The 22,330-nt window shown below is 33.7% G+C and overlaps 1 protein-coding gene across 9 annotated transcripts in view; it reads left to right on the forward strand.

Annotated features, from left to right (window-relative positions):
- Positions 1–22,330, forward strand: part of DMD (dystrophin) — a 1,152,080-nt gene that overhangs the window by 550,986 nt on the left and 578,764 nt on the right. For all 9 annotated transcript variants that reach the window (XM_085049820.1, XM_085049818.1, XM_085049835.1 and 6 more), the window contains 7 exons: positions 1,486–1,665; positions 3,632–3,760; positions 5,339–5,509; positions 9,014–9,136; positions 10,588–10,725; positions 12,623–12,775; positions 13,708–13,890. In XM_085049820.1, the coding sequence (XP_084905946.1) occupies positions 1,486–1,665; positions 3,632–3,760; positions 5,339–5,509; positions 9,014–9,136; positions 10,588–10,725; positions 12,623–12,775; positions 13,708–13,890 (1,077 nt within the window). The remainder of the gene's footprint in view (positions 1–1,485; positions 1,666–3,631; positions 3,761–5,338; positions 5,510–9,013; positions 9,137–10,587; positions 10,726–12,622; positions 12,776–13,707; positions 13,891–22,330) is intronic.

A 22,330-nucleotide genomic window follows, 5' to 3' on the forward strand; every position in this document is an offset into this window, starting at 1 on the left:
CTCTATGACATATCCTTTGTATTTTAGAAAACTGGTAGAATGTGGAAAGTTTCTCATACTTACATGAACTGCAAGTGTAAGACCTTTTCTGGGAAATAACATTGCAAAATGAGATCATGAATTCTGTTAAGCATAAGAAGTGAGCTGCTGCTTTAACCCTGACACACCAAATAAGTTGCAGGCGCTATTCAGATTGAATGCAAAAAAAATGATTTTATACTGTCTTTATTGAAAAATGAACATTCTACTTCCTCTATCAGTACATTATCAACAAAATTATACTGATGTGTGACCATGAGAGATGTGATAATATGGAGGTGATTAAATGTGGGGTTCTAGTGCATAGAATTTGATGGAAGAATTTGCTCAGAAGCATTTTTTGTTTTACTGTATTCAAGTTTCTGTGAGAAATCAGTTTCTCTGAAGATTCCTGTGTGTTCAGCTTGGAACACTTTGTTTCTGCTTGGAGCTTTATTTTAGAAGCAGGTGTTTATATGCCTGGATCATTGTTATCAGGTGCAAAGGATCTCAGATAACTTTCTCTCATAAAACTGGTTATATGTGAAATTAGGTGTAAGGAGATTGTGCCTCTCCTCGAGTATTCCACAAGACTGCTATTCTCTGCACTGTGTCATGGCAGTGGTTTTTATTTAAACACCTGCATTTGTATATGTTGTTCAAGTGTATTGGGATTAGCTCTTTTTGTTGGACATCTTGCATGTTGCAGCAAATATTAAGATGTGAATAATTAGTAAATTATGTAACCTTACATAGAATTTAGATCTAGAAGGTAAGGTAAAAGTGGGAAGAGATGCTGGAAATCTGATTTTATAGCACTATATATGTGTTTTAGTCATTCAAGTTTAGAAATGCTATGGGCAATAGCTTATTTTAGTATTTTAGTTTGCAGAATGAAATCCCAAGTGAATGCAAGGAAAATATGCATTTTTACAATTAGGAAGTAAGTTTAACGAAGAAGAACATAACATGATTTCTTCTGAAAAAGATTGCAATGAAAAATATTAAAGTAGTAAAATATTCACTAGACTATTTTCAATGGAGTTTTCTGTCTTCAGATGTCATCATGATGCTCTGTTATTGTCCCATTTATTATGTAAGCTTTATGTGCTATTTGATAACTATAATTTTATTATATGAAAAGTGACTTTAAACATTTCTATATAAATATTACAGAATGTAGATTTATTTTTAATAATAAAGTATTAAAACTATATTTTGAACAGTGAAATGAAAGATAATTCACACTTTTTTAAATTAAGCTATTGTGAGAAGATGAAGAATATGTACAATTTTATCAGAGCTCAAGAGAAACAACTTGCTGCTCTTCACAGAATGCTTTCATTTCCTATACAAAGCAAGACCATGTGTTCTACTATAAACTTGCTGCCTGTTTTCATATTTCATGTTCTTAGTGTGGATAATTTTCAATTTCCAGAAATTTTATTTCTTATTCTGCTCATGTAGGCAACGCGGAAAGAGATTGAGAAACGCCAGGTCCAGCTTAAGAGCATCAGTGATTTAGGAGAGAACTTGAAGACAGTGATGAAAGGGAAGGAAAGTCTTGTGGATGATAAACTCAGCCTGCTGAACAGTAACTGGAAAGCGGTAACTTCCCGTGCTGAGGAATGGTTCAATCTGTTACTGGTAAGGAAAATGCTTTTCTTCACACAGAGGAAATGTTGGTTTCCAGTTGTACACGCCCAGTCTTATGGAAGTGCTTTTTCTGGTGCCTTGGACTGTGCTTATTGAATACACAGGTACACAGACAATCAGATTGATTGTTGTTCAGTACATTGTGTATGTTTGGAGAGTCTGATTGATTACCGAGTGGAGTCTTGATTGTTAGCAGTTTGCAATCCTGGCTGTCTCAGTAGTTCTTGCAGTGTTTTTGGTTTGGGTTTTTTCCCTAATAAATGGAATGCAGTTTCAAGGACAGAGACTATTTTAGTATGACTCAAGTAAAAAAAAATTGACAAATAAGTTCAGTTAGTATTGGTACCAACAGCATCAGCTACTTTTGGCTGCATTAGCATTTCTGTTTGCAATAATACAATTGAGAAATAAGTTTGCACTTGCAAATTGGTTTGGCCCACAGGGTAGTGCTGGTGTGTGTGAATTAGATTCATTTCAGAGGCAGCTAAATCATAATCTCTGCTGAGGGATTACACCTGATGTGCTGAAGGACTATGATTCAGTCTTTCATGCTGCATGATTCTCCTTTGGATAGTTTTATAGGGCATGTTTAGGTGGGGATAATTCTTTAAGGGGACCAGATTAAGCATAGAAGAAAGTAAAACCCCTAATACACATTTAATACAGGTTCAGGAGTCTCAGCCCCAGCTGCCTCAAACTCCTGATAGTCACATAGCTTTACCTTAAAATTCATTCTGTCATGAAGAGGTGACAGCTTGAACCCTTAACTATGGAAGGGTTTTAACCACTAGGCTGTCAAAAGCTTTGGGAAATCTTGTATGCTCTTTCTGTTCCTGAGACCATAGGAATGCAGTTTCACCCCAGGGAAACTGAAGTGATTTTTGAGGGTGTGTTGGCCTTTGTCATGACTTTTTCAGGGCTCGATGTGTTAGAGCTCCACTGGAGTCTGTATGGCTGCATTACAAGTGCTTTGGCAATAAATATACAGCACCACTACAGGGCTCCCTCAGCTGAGAGCAGTATCCAAATGAAAGTATTTGGAAAACTTGAGCATTTCAGTCAGAATTATGTAGGTGCACAGATTCAATGTAGAACTGATTGTAAGCATATAATGCAGTTTACAGATAGATATAGTTATGTATTCCTGTACATCCTCTCTTTCTCTGCTTTGGATTCTATGGTTAATATTTGCTATAACACATGATAAAAAGGTCTAAGAGAGGTAGCTGAGTTTTTTTTTACCAATTTCAGAACAGCATAAAATAAAGGTACATACATTTGGGGGCCAAAAGGACTAGTAATACCTTTGATCCTGGGTGTGTGGTTTATGTATTTACTGTCTGGGATACTCCTGGGCCACATTCTAGTGAGTTCACCAGAAAAGACGTTTTTAAATTAAGCAGAGAAGTGAAGATTTATCAGAATATCAACTAGAATAGCTTTTAAAAAGTGCAGTCTCACAGCAGAGAATTTAGATGAAATGTCAATAAGAGGTTTAGGTACAAAGCTCCCAGTCTTGATTGTGATTTTGCAAGTGCACCCTTGTTGCCATCTGAGTTTCAGTCAACTCAGATGCTTTCCAACATGAGTTCTGTACCTGATCCTTGGGAAACACTTCTTTGCACCTCCAGTAGGTCTGGCTAACAGCTTCCTGTTCCTCTCAGCAGCCTCACTGAGCTGCTGACACTTGTGTCTTGCTGTGATTTTCTCATCCTGCTACCTGTCACTTTGGAAGCTTCTCTCTCCTAGAATGTCTTTTTAAAGAAAGTTTACATATAAAGTGAAGCAAACAAGCAACAGATTCTATCCTTCACCAAGCAAGAAGTTACAGTGCAAAATAAACAAGTTTCCATAATGTCATAATGTGTGCGTGTTTGCCACAGTTGGCATGATTACAGCTGTTATTTCAGTTCTGATTACATTTTTTGTATGCAGTATTTACCTTTTCCACATACAGGAATATCAAAAGCACATGGAGGCTTTTGATCAGAATATAGCTAATGTCACTACTTGGATGTATCGTGCTGAAATACTGTTGGATGAATCTGACAAACAAAAACCCCAGCAAAAAGAGGAAATTCTTAAGGTAAAAAAATGTGATTTTCTGGAAAACATTAATTTTATTATAAAAAGGACTGTGTCAAAACTAGTGAATTTCAAAAGGTATCACAAATGGATTTAAATTATTTTTCTGTGATAAAGCTACCCATGGCAGCTTGTAGATTACTTAATAAATTTGCTCTGCACTACCAAAATTAAATCCCTCCAGAAATAAAACCAGATTGTGATTATAAGTCTTGGGAACTTCCTGGTGAGTAGAACAGCAGCTTATTAAACATATGTCTGCTGGAAAATACTCCTTTAACACAGGGCTTGTTTTATTTGAAAAAAATCCTTCCTTTTTTCTGTCCCCTGCATTTTTAATTGTATTTCTTTTTTTCTGTGATACTTTTCCAATATCTATGGTATCTCTGTCATATGGTTGTCTTAATTCTATAAACACTGTTTTTATTGAGGCCAGATCAACAACACAGACATTATTATTAAGAATATTATATGGTGAACTAGCTGTAGAATCATGGGTTAGTGTATTGAGCAGGTTTTTGTTGGCCAATTGGATCATTTGACCAACTGATGAAAAATTAGCTTGTAATATGGATGTGAATGTTAAACTATCTCATTTAAAATATCTTCTTTAAGAGTACCATCAAATTATTATCTGTAGGGATTTTTCTTTTTTCTTCTGAAGTCAATGTGAAATTTTACTTTGTATTGAACTCCATGGTCAGTATATACTATCTGAGGAACAGTTTGCAAATCAAAATCAGAATTGTGTTGCTGACACTAGCATAACATAATGATGCTGTTTACTAGAGCAAAATTTTACAAATTCCAAGGCAGAGCACAAATTGATGCCTCATTGATCTCAGCAGGATTACGAGACTGGCTTTTTGTAGATGAATGAACAGTTTTGCCACCATCAGATACAAAGTAGAATTATCAATACCTGTATATATGTTTGCATTTCACAAAAGCATTTCATGCAGACAGTGAAATGTAATTCTTAATGCCCAGCTGTGTTTCTGATTCCCAAATGCCTTGCTGTCTGTTTTTTTGGCCTCTGCCCCTACTGGGATCTACTGTTAAGATTACTATTGCAGAGGATAAAGGCTTTTGCCCTTTTTTTTTTTTCAATTTGTGATAGATTTATTTTAAAAATGGCACTTTTTTTAATGTGGTCATTTTTACTTGCCTGAACTATGGCCTTGAGCAGTAATAAAAGCAACAACTATACATCCAGTTCTGTAATACATTAATTAACAGCTCTTCCTAGCTTTAGGAACATAGAATAATTTAGTGTATCCTGAAATATGCTGCAATATTATTGCAGATAGGAATCTGCCTAGAAGTAATGTTCACCATTAATTTCCTCTAGGAGATATTAAAACAGACATGTAGATACATCCCTGCTATAAATTTGAGGGCTATGAGTGGGAACGTTATCCAAGGTATTTCTACTGGATTTACACACTCATGCATAATTATCTGAATTTGCTTTGTGGTTTTGCTCCCTATTCCTTTGCACACTTTCTCTCTCTCTCTCTTTCTCTCTCTTTGCATTTATTACTAACTTCAAGCCCTGTCTCTTGCTCACGGACTGTAGCGCTTAAAGGCTGAGCTGAATGACATTCACCCCAAGGTGGACTCTGTGCGTGACCAGGCCAGAGACTTGATGACAAACCGTGGGGATCACTGCAGGAAAGTAGTAGAGCCTAAACTCTCAGAGCTCAACCAGCGATTTGCAACTCTGTCACAGAGAATTAAGAGTGTAAAGGTAGGAGGACTTGCTTCCATAAGGAGATGCGTAAAGAATGGTGTTTGTCTAAAGTGCGCAATTGCAGCTGCATAGTGGGGTACAGCTCCTCTAAAAACTGAGCTTTTAAAGGAAAACAACATAGAGCCAAATAATTTAATTTTTTTAAAGTATGAAGGTTTGGGGGGGTTTGGAATTAAAGTCTTTTTTCATTTTTTCACATTTAGAAGCAGTCACTGACTTTTATTTGCATGTAACAATGATTACTTCATTAGTTTGCATAAAATGAAACCCTGAGAATTGTAAGTTGCTAACTTCTCAAAGTATGAGTAGCCTTTTCTCATATAGACTGGGTTTTGAGAATTCATTTTGCTTTAGATGCATCTAGTTTTTTCCTATGATTCTGGGATTTACCAAGGCTTGTAATAGAAATAGGGAGAGATTATATCAACTCTACTTCAACAACTCATCTGTGCAACCAGTTTGACTGTTAAATCTGAATTCAGCCTGGAATAGGTAATTTTTATCCAAGCTGTGATTTCTGAACTCAAATGAAGAAGGACATAAGCCCCCTAGTTTTTCCATTGTATTTGCTGCCTTTATTCTGAAGAGCTGTTCAGCAGATTAAATCAGGCAGCCATGCAGGTTGGTATGCAGGATAAACGGAATACATAGATCCTGATCTAAACTATTGTTGCTGGTCACTGTAATAGCACTGGAAATAAATGCTTAGAGGATCCATGGCAAAGCAGGGAATACGCTTTGCAAAAAGGAGAAGCAAAGAGACATGGTTTCCAAGAGTTGTTTGGGGTCTGTGCAGGGCTCAGTATCCTGCCTGACTAGCACATCTTTGTGGGTATTTGGGTTTATTTAGGTTTAATTTCTGGAACAAAATAATGTCCTCTGGCTAAAAATCACGTCTATTTTTCCTAATGGCCATCAGTAGTATTCTGCTTCTCACCTACTTCTTACACATGTAAACTGTAGACTGAGGACATCTTTGCAAGAAACCCAAACAACTGTGTTTGGTGTTTTTGCTCTGAACTCCTGCTATCTGCAGTCTGGATTTCCATCCCAGTTTTATTTTACACTTCTGTGTTCTTGTAAGCATGCAGAGCTGATGCAGCTTTTGGTGGGATCCTGTGAAATCATTGCCTATCTTAGGGAAAAATGGGACTTCCTGTAGATGGCTTATTGTGGGTTCAGTGTTTGCACTGTGTGTTGTTGGCTCACTCAAAGAAGGGACAAAAAATGCTTATCAAGATTAAAAGCCTTCAGAACACAACCTGCAAATGTCTCCCACCTGAAGCCTTCTCTCTCAGGTTTTCTTTCACTTCTGAAGGCAAGGTGGGCTGGAATTGGCAGCACCACACTAAGATTTTTAGAGGAAGTGCCCAGCAAGATGAGAGGAATTACTACAGCAAACAAATTAAAATGGTAAAATAGAATTGAAGGGACCTTTTCCAGGACCTTGGAAAATGCACAGGTAGAATATGATTCAAAAAGGATGCTTATAATAATAAGTATTGCATCAGATAGAGAGGTAAAAACTGGTCTGAGTGGTTGACTATTCTACTAACTTGCGACATGCATTTGAATAAACGACTAAATTACTGGGTGGTTTGTTTTGTCTACATGTATAATATAGGTAATTGCTCTTTCCTTATGATTTCGGCTTCATGAGCTGGAAAATTATTATTATTATGGGATGATATGCTTCCTAAGTGTTTTTGCTTTTTTTCCCCATGTTTAGGTAAAATTGTTCACTCTGTGAAAGATTAAAAATTAATTCAAAAGGATTGAAAGCTCTCATAATCTATTTTCAATAATTTCTCATCTGTTTCCAAATTCACTGTATTTTTTTAAAAATACTTACAATAATCAGTACAACAGAGAAGTAAATAAGAAATGACCCATTAAGTCAGTGAATGGTAATATATAATTTTCATGTCCTGAAGTAACAAAGTGTTCATAGTGTTCTGAAATGAGACTTAACATTTTCAAGTGGAATTCATTTAGTGTTTTTCCTTCCACTTTCCCCTTTGTTATTGTTTTTAGCCTTTTTCAGAGACTATAAATTTTATATTCCAGTTTTATTAGTTGGTTTGTCTTTTAATGAGATTTAAGTACTTAGGAAATATCCTTCAGAGCATTTGACCAGAAATTACTGTGTAGTTTTCTATTATTTCTAACTCAGTTGAAGTGCTTGATAAGTGTAATTCTGAGCCTCTTAATGAAAATTTGTGAGCACAGTAATATTCTCTATAAATATTATACATTGTTACATTCCCATTAATGTTGGTAAGTGTGCAAAATCTTTGTTGTTAAAATAATCAACCAGATACAATTAAGACTTTTTTACCCTAATCCTTCCAGGTCATCTGAGAACAGATTTCATTCGACATCCTGTCTCTTGTTTTAACCAGTTAATTCTTATTGTTACCCTCTTAATTACAAACTTTGCATATAATAATAACAACTTGTGTCACAGGAAAGAGTAAAAGAGAACTAGTTAGGATACAATGTGCTTATTTCTTTAGCAAGAAGACAGGTGTGTCCCAGAGTTCAGAGAACATCAAAAAGCATTAATTACCTTTAAGTCTAAATTTTGTGCAAAAATCACTGAGATTTTTTTTCTTGCTTTTGCATTTAAAGCTTTGAAAGAAAAAAATATTTTTTGTTGATAATTTGCAATGCACTTAATAAATATACTGTATATTTTACATTAAACTATTCACAGGCAGTTGGGTCAGATCAACACAAGGCGATGCGTTGTTGTTAATGAGTAGCACTTCTTGGAGAATCCAATACTGAATATTAAACTAAAGCATCATAATTATACTGTGGTTTCTTTTGGAAGAATTGACTCTATTTTGTTTGGTTAACATTTTTTTGGTCCTGAATTTTTGTTGAGGCTTTTTGGAACAAAAGCTAAAGTTTTGTTGATTTTTTTCCCAACATGTTAGAAAATACTATTAGGGGAATATCTTACACAAACATTTTCTGTCCTTTGTTTTGTATAATTCACCTGACACTTCTGCTATTCTGTGTGAAAGAACAATGATTTCAAAACTGAACCAGATTAACATTAAAGTGTTCTGAATTATTAATGGCAGGGGGTTTTTTATCTGAATGGACTGCTTGTTGCTGTATGAATAATTTCTGACAAACCAGACCTAACCAAATAGTGTAAACATTTATTTTTTTAGACAAATTCTTATGTTATACTATTTATTTGCACTTGTTCTTGCACACAAATGTGAGAATGTATTTTGTTTTTTCCTTTTTAATTTTCACTCTGTAAAATTCTTTTGTTTACTTACATGGAAATTCTACATAAGTTTATATCATTATTTGTATCTTTGGATACTTTGAGAATGGTGTGGATATTTTTCAGTGTGATGGAAACCCCAGCATTGTTTTAGCAATAGGGGGTAAAACAGATGTCTCTTTTCATTTCTGTTTCTAATAAAACTATTAAATGTGTCCTTTAAATAAATAAACTTTGTATTTCTCCCATTTTAGCCCTTCATTCCTTTGAAGGAATTGGAGCAATTTGACTACGATATACAAAAAATGCTTGAACCACTGGAGGTTGAAATTCAGCAGGGAGTGAATCTGAAAGAGGAGGACTTCAATAAAGATATGGTAATTTGGTTGAAATGGAAGTCTGAGCAAAATAAGCAAGGAGATGAAAAAACCTGTGTGAAAATCAGAAAACCACATTTATGCTAAGATCTTTAGATATAACTTGGGCAAAATGTTGCTATGCTATTATATTATAAAATCAAAAGTCCCAAATTAACATTAACTAAAATTTTTGGTGCTAATTTAATTTTTAGTTTATCAGAAAACCATTTCTTGTCCCTTATGAAAACACTAAGCAGACCAGGAATGTTATTGATGACTTCCATGCTACTACCAGCATTACAGAATAGGGAATTAATATTAAAATCTCTGTAGCAGTATGAAGACCAGGAAAAGTCAGAATGATGTATTGAAATGGGCAATATAGTAAAAGAATACATTCACTAAAATAAATGCTCATGAAAAGAAATGCCACTTGCCAATTTGTTCTTAACCAATCTGCTTAAAGCATTTAATGTAGATAGGTTTTGTGGCTGTGGTAAGCTTTATTACTTACTTTTTATCGCTGCAAGTAGTAAAACCATTTATTCATATTAGGTGGGGGAGGAAAAGGAAAAAGAGGAGTAAAATACTGCAGTGCTTTGCTACTATTGCAATTGTGTGTGTGGAGTCATTTTCAGAGGGATGACATTTCTTGGCTGGGCAATAAAGGAGATTCATCTTTAGAGCCCTCTCTTCTTGAGTCCTCAGCAAGATCAAATATATATTTGTTTACAACCAATATAAAGACTCAATATTATGTTATTTTTAAGGAAATCTTCAAAGTTGTCTGTTTCATATCAATGCTGGAAGGAATCTTTACAGGAACTTTTTTTTTATGCAAGAAAAATAAAATTTAAGTCTATATGTGCTGCAGTGGTAAATTCTAAGTGAATCAAGTTTGATGGGGCAGTTTCCACTACTTGAGCATATTTGGTTCCCTTTCTTTGCATCAAATAAATTAGTGTGGTTCAAGACACTCCCAGAAGCTGTGACATAGATTCAGCTTCAAAGATTCATAGGTGGCTTCTATGTAAAAAGCTCCTAGTGGTATAATTTTCCCTGTCAGAATAGTTGGTTTGCAATGTTGTGATACACAGAATAGTCAGGAATTCCGGTGTCCAAAGCATACTGGAAATTTTAATCACTGCTGACAGTGATTTAAAATATTTTAGATATATCTATTCTTTTTGTTTGAAAGTAAAATATATTTCAAGTTTTTGCCTCTGATGTTTTTATGCTGTTATTCTGGATGTTTCATGAAATCTTATATCAAATATCTGTAGATTTTCAGGTGTTGTCTTAATTTTATCCCTCTACATATATTGTAGAAAGCAAGTAAAAGTTACTAGATCTTCAGTATAGAGCTGCAAGTAGCTGTTATATGATTACTTTAGCATAGTCTCTATCTGCTAGTACTTAAGTAATAATTAGATTAAAAAGCTGATTATATTGGTTATTTTTTAACTCAGAGTGAAGAGGATGAGAGCACAGTGAAAGAATTGCTGCAAAGGGGCGACAGACTTCAAAAGGGAGTCACAGATGAGAAAAAACGTGAGGCAATAAAGACAAAACAGCAGCTGTTGCGGAGTAAACATAATGCCCTCAAGGTATAGGAGCTACAATTATAAGCACATGCTATTAAAACCATTTTTTTCTTCATTCCAGGGCATTGTTTTGTTAAATGAGTCGTCATTACTGTTTAGAGATGAGTAATTTAAAACGATTTGGCTACAGATATATTTTGTCATACAGTTCTCTTGATGCCTTGCAAACGGCATTTGACAATCTCCAGCTTAAGAAATACTTTCTTATCCTCACATTACAACTGTGTGATTGCCAAGTGGACAACTATAATTTCTTTGATAATTCCTATTTTAATATATTATGTGCATTTTATATTTCTCCAACAGCAGTCAAGACTGTAGTTAGAATCAGTTCCTGCAAACTTATATCCTCAGTTTAATACCACACTTCTGACCATGAAAAAGCTAATTTCTCCTTCAGTAAAACACTTACTCACTACATTCTTTAATTAGAAGAGTGGCTCCAGCCTCTCTGGAATAGGGTAGGTGGTCAATAGACATAGCAGCTAAGAGGCTGAACCCCAAAATCACAAATGAAAATTCTGAGCTGCCACAATCTGGGAGGTAAAACTGTGTGAGATTGTTCCTAGAAACACACATGGTGAGACCTATCTGGACCAGATAATAGGCATAATTGGAAGAGTTATCTTTCCATGGAAAAATAAAAGTGAGGAAAGACAGAATCTTACAGTTGGAGTCACCTTGTAATTACCTGGAGCTATAGGCTCTGGCTACTATAGAATAATTTTTATGTCATCAGCAAGCAGAATTTTTCTTTTTTTTGATAATTTTGATTAAGTTATTTTTGATTTGGGGAACGTGGCATCCTTACATTGTATTATTACTTATTTTTAGGTAACCTCTTTCCTTTCTGTGGATTTCATTCTAATTCTTACAGTTCTGCAGATCTGTATGAATTCAGGAGAAGGATAGCTGGAATATACTGTTGTTTTGTCCACATTTAAAAGAAACATGAAATCTATTAGGTGTGTCTTTGACTGTTCCAAGCTAAATGGAAGCAATTCATAATTTTTATGTTGGAGAAACAAGAAGAGTGTTTATAGCACTATGCTATTGACCAGATCCTCCCTGGCTGTTTTTTATGGTATAGTGATAGATTTTCTTTTTGGTGACTCAGTTAAGGCATTCATCTTGGTGAAAAAAATCAGGAGTGGTTGAGGCAAATTAATCTAAGTATTTTTATATAAAATGTACCAGTATTTTTTTAATTTACTTCTTAATAAGAAATTATAGTAAATAAAAAATTCTCTGAATTCTATGTGAGTGAAGTTGAGCAGTTGAAGCAAATGTATATTTAATAACATTTTTAGGGGAAAAAACCAAACATTTTATACCTTCCTGCTAAAGAGAAGTTTTAATACTTTATAAAGCAGAATTACAAACACAAGACTTTTTTACGTGCATGGTATTTAATTTAGGAAAAGGAAACCTGTCTTTGCAAACATTTCTGCATTGCGGTGATTTTCATTTGAATAGCTGCAGAGTTTTCATGCAGGCTAGAAATTCACAGGAGTCCACCAAATACAGAAGCCCCACTTTTGGCTAGGTACTAAGTGGGCTGTGTTTCCATCTGTCCAGTAAGTATTCTGAGAAGAAGTGTTTTATGTAAAATATTGACATTTATGTAAGAGTCTTAAGTTCTCTGAATATTGGTGACTGTCTCAGTGGTTTATTCAACATGTGAACAACACTGAAATAGGAAATCTCCTTTAAAACAAACAAAAAAAATTGTTAAACTGATGTAAATATGTTAAATTACTCATATAATTGCTTTAAATATCAACATTTAATTAAAAAATTATCAGCCTTGTACACTTTTTCCCCTTCAGTGTGCACACATGCCGATTCATGTTTTATAAGCCTATAATTCATATTCTAATAATGTCTGCACTGTGAACAGGACTTGAGAGCTCAAAGAAGAAAAAAGGCTTTAGAGATTTCTCATCAATGGTATCAGTACAAGAGGCAGGCTGATGACCTAATGACATGGCTGGATGACATTGAGAAAAAGTTAGCCGGTCTGCCAGACCAGAAAGATGAGCAGAAGCTAAAGGTAATGTTGTTTTGGGTTGGCAATGGTAGATCTTTTTGAGTGATAGTTTATCAATTCAAAAGAAAGCAAATGCAACAAACAATCCCTTTTGTAGATATAGAAAATTATTAGTTCTGTTCTTTATTTCTATTTATAGTAAAACAAACCCTAGTTATCTGTGTTCAAACTGACATTTCTTTGTTGTACTATATTTTGTATTTGTTTCTTATACAAAATGTTTTATAAATAACTTGAAACACACTAAATATAATGTTTTGTCAATAATACAAAAAGTGTGCAATGTATTAAGAAGAATCAAATGTTTTCTAGAAAAAAATGTAATTGATTTTATGTATCTTTGTTCCAGATGAACAAATGACTTACCGATATATGGATGACCTCTATCTCATGTTAGCACATTCATTTTCATCAGAACATATTCATATGTCACTGTCAAACTCTGTAGATTTATTTACATACTGTCAAAGGTTTTCCTGGTTTATTTTACATCGTCTTTCTTTGCTTCATTCTCTGTTGAGTTTCCCACGGAGTGCTATAGGAGTTAACTAATACATTGAAGAATCTAAAAGTATATTTGTAAGCTGTTGGAACACTATTTGTCCTGAATCTGCTGACCCTTATTGAGAAAATAATTTCTCCAATTGCCCATCAAGTGTACTAGCAAGAATCTGAACATGGAAACTGCTGGCTTTTGCTGACAGTTTCAGAGTGTAGTAGCCCTTAGGATCTCTACAGCCCATCTCCAAGAAGGTTCTTCAATTTCAGTTATTTTTGTTTTGTTTAAATGTAAAATAAGATATTGAAGTAGTTGTAAATTTTAATTGTGACAATAAAATGGAAATGGATTTTCTGACAGAAGTATTTTGCTAATTTTAAGTTGATTGATCTAGTTAGCTAACTGTCCTGGGCCCTGTATTGGTTTTGCTCACTAGGAGATTGGTGGAGAGTTGGAGAAGAAGAAGGAAGATCTGAATGCGGTGCACAGGCAGGCTGAACGCTTGTCTAAGGATGGGGCTGCAAAAGCAGTGGAGCCAACCCTGATACAGCTCAGCAAGCGCTGGCAAGAGTTTGAGAGCAAATTTGCTCAGTTTCGAAGACTCAACTATGCACAAATTGTGAGTTGTTACTGGCAAACCCATATGTTTGCAACTGCTACTACTAACAGCATCCTACTAACAGTGAGAGCGTCAGGGTCAGTGTCAACTCTTCAGATATTAATAAGAAAAGCCCTATTGTCTGCAAGTGGGGGAAGCTTTATATACTCTAATACAATAGTGATCTGCTTTGGTCTTAAAATTGCCCTTCAGTTAAATCAGTCAGTTAAAAAAAACTCAGCAATGAAAAATTTGTGTTTATTTCTGTTGCCTCATTATTTTTCCATAACATTTATCGGTTTAAAAATGTTAGTTTACCATGCATCTATTTTGTTCACTGAACATGTAAAACACAAAAGTTGTCTTTTCCAAACTGCCCATCCCATGCCAATTTTAATTGGTTTTTTTATTTGTCCATAACATGTTATACTCACTTTAGGAAGTGATTTGAAAAAAATTTATGACATTATATATAAATGTCCTCTTCTTCAAATGCTTGAATTCTCAAAGAAGTTTTTGTAAGAAAATGTAACTTTAAATTTGACAGGATGAAAACATAATTTTATGAACCATCTTCATGTCTTCTGATTTGTTTAGTTGTATATAAAATGAAATTATTTTTACTGGTTTATACATGCTGCAATAACTGGGTAAATACAAGGGAAATAAACTGTTACTATTCCAGATTTATGAACAAAATATGTATTGAGTGTTACCCATTTAGAAGTTTACTAGAGGTTGCTTTTGCACTTCCTGCTAATCTTCTCATTGTCTTCTGGGCTTTTGATTTTATATGAAGAAACATAAGATTTGCTTTCAAGGAAGTTGTTGCTTTATGTGCTTTCTGTAATCTTCAAGTGCTAGTGGTAAAAGGGTGTTTCTTCAAAATATAATTTTATTTATTTATCTTGAAATGCACTTAGATTGCAGGTGGAACATACTGACAGTATCATGAAAATTTAAATATGGGAAGTGTTATTTTTAATTGATATTTGGTAAACTATGTTTTAAAAAAGGAAAAAAATTCCAAAAATCAGCAATATGTATAAACTTTTGATAAATACAGTCCTCTATATAATGTACCTTATTGTATATTTTTTAACTTTTTTAATATTACGTTACATAATGTATATGTAAAACTAATACTTTGGATAGTTATGCAGCTAATGGAAGCAATCAGAGAAACATTAACTTTGGTTTGTATGTTATTAAATCTTGTTCCATCTGATTACACTATTCAGATTACTATGGTTTATATTAAACTTGATGGATGTAATCAGTCGCAGATTGTTTATATTGACGTGGAGCTAGAGCGAAATTCACTTTGTCTTGTAAATGAGTTGGCTTTTTTTTTAATGAATATATTTGTTCCTTTGATAATCAAGTAAGAAATCAGATTGTGCATGCAAGTTACATAAAAACATTCTGCTGTCAATGGGTTTTTTTATGTCACCCACCACCTACCATGACAGTGGATGAATATGTCCATTATAAAATTTTACTAGCATACCAATAAACTTTATTTTAGCATATTTTTCTTTAAAATATCTATGGTAGATGCATCAACATGTTTTTGAATTTCTCAGAGGATTATACTCACCAACTTTTTAAATTCATGTAAACATTACATATGTTTTTATTCTTACAATATATAATTTATATACTATGTTTATAACCTTGAAAGGTTAGATTTTTAAATATTCTCAAATATTTCATGCAAAAAGGCTACCTCAGTATTTATTTAGGGTATAACATCATTCAATGAAATTTACATGTACACTGGATAATTACTGTATCTTCTCATTTCTCATGAAAAATATCTTGCTCTGTTGACATTTACTAAGGTGGTATTCTTATGAAATATTTTGAAATTTATACAGAAGCTGCTGAGACTTGAGAGAGGCAGTATATTGTCATGACCCAAATCAGAGTCAGAAGTGCAATGGCCTTGTTATTGTTACTGTTTTGACTTTGCTGAATTAGTGAAACAGTGAATCTCTCGAGGTTTTTTTTTTCTTTTTCTTAAACAGCTGAAGTACCTACCTCACAGGGATGTTGTGAGGATTCATTAATTGTTTGTGCAAGACTTTAAAAGACAAAAGAAAAATGAAAATTCAAACTATTCACTTGAACACATGCATATACCATCAAAAAAAAACTTTCACAAGATTTTCTATGTTAACCAACAAATTAATAAAACCGTGCAATAAAAATACAAAATTGATTTTTTCTTTAAAGCAAAAGAAATAGAAAACTGCTGCATTCTTTATTTATAATTTATGATGTACTCAATAAGAGTTATTTAACAACTGAAGGTTGTTATTACAAATCAGGGAGGGTTTAGTTTTTACTGTGTATCTTGCAATTCATTATGCTTCATTGAATAAACATAGCAAGACTGCACTGAAGAAAACCTTTAATTATATTCTTTATGGCAGATTTACATTTCTTACCTTTGTTGGAGCTCATATATTTTTGATATCAAAGTGTGAAATTAGAATTATCATTCTCCCCTGGATTTTCCTTTTCCCCAGTATTTGTTGGGAAGACCTGGCAGAAGGATGTGGGAACCATGACCTTAGTAGGATTTATTCTCTCTAGAATCATAGATCCATCTAAAATCCTCATTGTCTCACCAATACATAGCAGTAAATATCCAACAACTAATTGACGAATGCATATTGGTGTATATTTATAAAAAGGAGTTTCCTGTTGCCACTTTTGAGAATAGAGTGTGATATATTACCTCAAACATGCATGTTCTGTTTAATGACATTTTTGAGACATTACTCAGTTTGGTACAGTGGTCCTCTGTGTGAAAATTGTCAGCAAGTAACATGTGACATTTTAGAGGGAAAAGGTGGGTTTATTGCATTCACAGATTAAACAGGGGGCACAAAAACATAAATACAACTGCAGAAATCCTAAAATTACATTGAGTGGAAAAAAAATTTCTTATTGTCTCGCAAGTTTCTGCTCTCACACAGAGTCTTTGTTCAAATGTGGCAAAACAAACAGTGGGCAGAAAATCAGTTGGTAGTTACATCAGTAGTGAAACATGAATAACTTATTAAAAAGGGTGAAATATTTTACGATAATATTTTTAAATTATGATTGACCAATAAATCCCACTGAAATCCATGCTAGTTTAAGGTACTCTTCAAAAAACAAGCCTTTAAAGTTTAATCCTAAAACAGTGTGTAATTTTTGAATATCAAAATTGCATATATTTTTTAAAAATCAGTAAAAAATAACATTAGAGTGGTTAAAAGAGAATAATTTCGAAAGTGCTTCTGCAGACTGGAATCATTAAGCCTTGGCAGTCACACAGTATTTTCAGAAAGGTTGTCAATTCCCTCTGCTACAGACTAAACCTGAATCTTCAGTTATTCTGTTTTTCTGAAGCAGTTTAACCACTCTTCTGTGGTATTGAAAACAGTTTCTGTTGCAGAGAAAAATCTAGATTTTGGTAGCTTAATTCAAGTCAGGATCAAAATCAGTTATTGATCTATTGATTAAATTTAATTAAATTGTCCTAATGTCTCTTTTCTAGATTTTTTTTTTCCCAATGTTTTCATTTCCACAGTCTATGAGCATGTTTGTGGCATGGCTCAGCTTAGATTTTCCTGAGCTGACTGAAGTTACTCTGGGTGTAGAGTGCTGAAGGCCTTCATCATTAGAAAACATTTTCTAGATGAACACAGGTGCAGAGCCTACACTGTAAATTCTTATTTTGTGAATGTCCTATTACCATATTTTATCAAGATACTCAACATTCTTTCTGCTGTTATACATGGTGGTCTTTCAGCTTGCCTCTCTTGGCTGAGCTATGCATGCTGGAAATAATAAGAATATTTTTAGGATGAGAGAATCTCTTGCAATCTGTCAAAATTATGTATCTATTATCGTATATGCAGGCAAAAAAAAAATTAGGTTTACCTAAGTCATTTCACTAATTTTATTGGTGACACACACAAATCTTGTATTGAAATTTATGGTCGTTTTACTCCTGAAATATTTGGGCCTGGATTTTGGCCATACAGGATTGATCAAATGATAAACAACAGGCAAAACTGGCTTTTTCATACCAATTAGACTATGTGTTGATCAAGAATGAATAAGGACAATAGTTATACAAAAATTGTATTTATTTTTATAAGGTAAGTGGTTTAGTTTGAGAAGTTCAGTAGTTACTACAACATGGATAAAATACCAGCACTTTTAGTACTAACTTCATTTTCCCAAATAAAGGACATTGTTCTGTTTAAGATCCCATAAAGCATTCAGAAATTCAAAATACCTGTCTCCTAACTGGGAAATCACTTCAGGTGAGAGAGTATGTGATTAACTTCTGGAACCAGATTTAGGACTGATCAAATTTACATACAAAATTCAAGAGTTTGTTCACTTTCAGTCTTTTAAGAGCACCTTGAAATTTTCAGTTAATATTTCCCTGTGGAGCGCTATTTAGTTAGTTCAATAAAATTTATTTTTTTTTTTACCATTAAAATATGTTTATCTATCAAGATATTTTCTAAATTATACATCAAACATTGATTTAAATAAATATATCACAGATATATACAGGACTTGGTGTCCTGATTATCTGTGTGCATCAAAACAACGTGGATACTTCAATGATAATATTCTACCATTGTTTTCAGTTGCTGTTTTCCACTGTTTTCACAAACACTGGCACTGGAATGAAGAGGTTTTCTTCTCTTATCCTTACTTAAATGTGTGTTAAAGAAACAAGTAATGGTTGCCAAGAGGAAGGGGCAAACTAATTTTCCATTATTTCTAGAATGAGCAGGAGAGAGAGAAATAAAAGAGAGAAAAAACATTAGAAAAACAAAGCAGGAAAATATGTACTGGAGAAAAGAACTATACAGTGATGGATTGGTGTCCAATTCACCTGTGCACTTTGGGTCTCTTAAGAACAGCACAGAGGTGATCCTGTGACACCATTTAACTTTTCTGACAGTGGCAGTGGCACCATTTTGAACAAATAGCTTTACACAGCCTGGATAAAGATTGGACTTTTTTGACTATGGTCTGCAAAGAGCATGAGGATGAATGAGGAACTTTGGGAAGAGAATCACACGTGAATGTTTACACTTATTTTCGAGCATCCATCAACCTGGAAATTCCTATTAGGAAAATGTTTTCCAAATAGCTTAAGTGTATTTAAAATACTTTAATTTCCTGTCTGCTTTAAGATAAGAAGGGTATGGGAAAGGTGGGACAATATCCACTGAAGATGGATATTGTCTTTGGTATAGCTCAAGGAGAGCTAATTTTCTAGATGCATTTTAAAATGCACTTTATCTTCTCCATCTAAAATGAATGTATGCAGTGTTGTGGTGATTTAAGTGAAGACAATCCATAGCTTTTCTTTATGTAAGTGAACGAGTTTACTGTGGTATTTTGAGTTTTTCTAAAGCATATTTGTCTTCTCTCATATTTCCTTGTTAATTCTGTACAGTATTCCCTCTCATCACTGCAAAGCTATAGTATTTTAAAAGAATTAAGTTTAAAAATCCAATATTGTGTGACAGAACATTCCAAAGATTTTTTCTTTACCATTTTTTCGTTATCTGTTCTAAATGTTAGTGAAGTGATCTAAATTTCATTCTTAAGTTTAAAAGTGAAACTTGACATCTTTACCTCGTCACATGAGAGTGAAAACTCTTACAGCAACATGGAGTAAAGCAGGGTTAGAAATTTGTCTTTAAATTCTATGAGGTGGTTATATAAATGTAGTCTTAGCCATAACACAGGTGTTTCTCACTGTTCTTGGTGTGGTTGGGATGGAAACAAGACCACCAGCCTTTGGTTAAAGAATCATGTGCAGCACAGCACCCAGTGGTCTCCCCTTTCAGACTAAACTGAGCATTATCCTGCTGTGATATTTTCTTCTTTATAATTACCCAGTTATTTGGAAAACAGGGCAGCTAATTACCATCTTATTTTCTCTGCTACAGCATATTATGATTTATTAGCGTAATAAATTACATGGTGTGGATTTTGGTGTCAGAAATTACTTGGCCATATTATTTCATTAAGTAATAAGGGAAAATACCTCCTGCAGAGTGATCTGGCCCTAAATGACTGTATCTTTTGAGGAGATGATTTTCATCTCTTGTCTACAATTTGGAATGTCAACAGCACTTATGGATGGGTATTTTTTGGTTTGTTTTTTGGGGTTTTTTTGTGGGGTTTTTATTTTTTTTTTGTTGTTTTTTCTTTCATGGATCCATCTGGGTAAACACACAGGTGGAGAAGGAGGCAAATTTGTAGATGTACAGTGGGAGTGCTGCTGCACATCTATGTCTGCATATTTAATTAGCTTTCAAAACTTCTGGCTGGACAGCAATTTTGCTCACATTACTTAAAGAAACATACCTATGTCTTGAAGTAACAAAATCAGCCTAAGTAACAAAACCCACTGTTATTATGTATGACTGTATCTCTATAAACATAGAAGAAAAATAGAAGATAATAAGATAACACTTTTTAACATTTCTGGAAGGTGTCAGAGTTTAAGGTGTAGGACTTTGCTCTCTGAAGCTCTTTGCACTCATTATGAATGTGTGCATTTAATGCTATTGTTAGTTTATGTCCTAATTTATGTCAACATTTCCTAACAGATTTAGTTTGCATAAATGTCTGGAAAGTTAGAATCACAAACCAGCAGTCAATTTCAAAATGGTTTAGTCAATTCAGATATCAATAGTTTGTATTCCAACATATCTGAGCTTTATCTAATATTAATTGGTTCTTGGTGATCAGTCAGTTGTTACACATACATACTCAAGACAGCCCTAAATCTTCATGTAACATAAATACAATTTAAGATTGTGGCACTTCTGTAGTCTTAATAAATCAGCAATTAAATAAATTGGCATTGACCAAAATCTGTTCTTAAGAAGGCTGATGTCCAGCAAGTTATGGCATACTAATTCTGCCATTATTGTCACTGTTTCACCTCTATAGCTTGTCACTGCCCAAGAAACATGATTTTGAAATTCTAGTTTGAGGAAAAAATAATTTGAAATTCCTTCTATTCTTTTGGATATTTTCTGTTGTGTGGCTGATACTGGTTTAACAAAACCAATAGAGCCTGTTACAACTGGACATTATGGCTGCAGGGATGTAGGATATGTCTACAAGAGTTTAATTTTCTGTAGTGTCAAGTAGGTATTTACTGAAGTATGACATGTATAATGTCTGTATGTATTTTTTTAGGTGTGAAAGATTACCAGATCAATGCAAGAAATGGCTAACTCCTCTGGATTTATGTTTTCTATTGTTAGCATATAAAACCTTCCAACTATGTTTTCTCTACTGGAAGGTAACACATAGAAATCAATTACAAAAGTATTTTCCAGTTAAATACTTACAAAATTCTAAACAGCATTTTATAGTACTTGTTGAAAACCAGTCTAGGATGTGGATTTTGCAGTGGTCTGATTTTTCTCATTACAAAATGTAACATAAATATTTGCTTATTTCCTGATTTCTAATACTGATAATGGCTATCTCTTTTGGCTCACTGGTACTCAAAAAAAAAAAAAAAAAAAAAGTCCTGCTAACTGTGCATGGCTTGAGTAGTTTTTGGTAAATACTTATGAGATATACTCGTTAATAGATTTAATAATTCCTTTTATAATGTTATAAATATCTGTTTAAAGTTACATGACACACCTACAGATTTCTTTATCCGTTTTGCTCTACTGCAATTATTAAGATTGAGATATGCCATCATTATCAGAATTAATTAAGATATATGCATAGTTTATTTAAAACAAGAGACACTTTCTATACCCCAGTAGTTCAAATTAGTCAATAATGTCATAATGCCACTCTACTTTGTTTTTCTTCAGGAGGTGATGACATTGCAGATGTGGTATAAGATACACATTTATTTTCTTTTCTGAAAAAATTACTTATATCACATACTCTGAATTGTATGAGAGTCTTCTGCCCCAGTCTCACCATAGCTGAAATTAATTTCTTTTTCTCTTTGCTTAGCTAGTAGATATCAGTGGAAGTTATTAGGTTAAAAATTAACAGCAGAACTGCTGGAATTTCTGAATCATCTTAGTCCCTCACTTTTGTGCATATTAGCAGGTCTTTAGTAAGGAGAGCTGGGTAAGTTTTCAGATAAGCTGCTTTTAGATTCAATGTGCAAGTCAATGTGCCTCAGCTTGAAGAGAGTTCCTATTTAGAAGCAATTATCTAAACTAGAATAAAACAAAAGCATTGTTTGGCAACTGAGAGAGGGGTTGCCAAAGGTGTTAATTTTACTACTTGACTGAATGTATTTGGCATCCTGGAGGGCACCAAAGGCATGAGGGTGTGAGGAGCACAAAGGATTGGCTGTGGCACCAAAATGCTTTGTCACAGCTTTTAAACTATACATAAAAATAAAAAAAAAAAAAACCCCAAAACTAAAACC

This window comes from Lichenostomus cassidix, chromosome 1, assembly GCF_008360975.1.
Source record: "Lichenostomus cassidix isolate B80296 chromosome 1, HeHo_3.0, whole genome shotgun sequence".
Lineage (NCBI taxonomy): Eukaryota > Metazoa > Chordata > Aves > Passeriformes > Meliphagidae > Lichenostomus > Lichenostomus cassidix.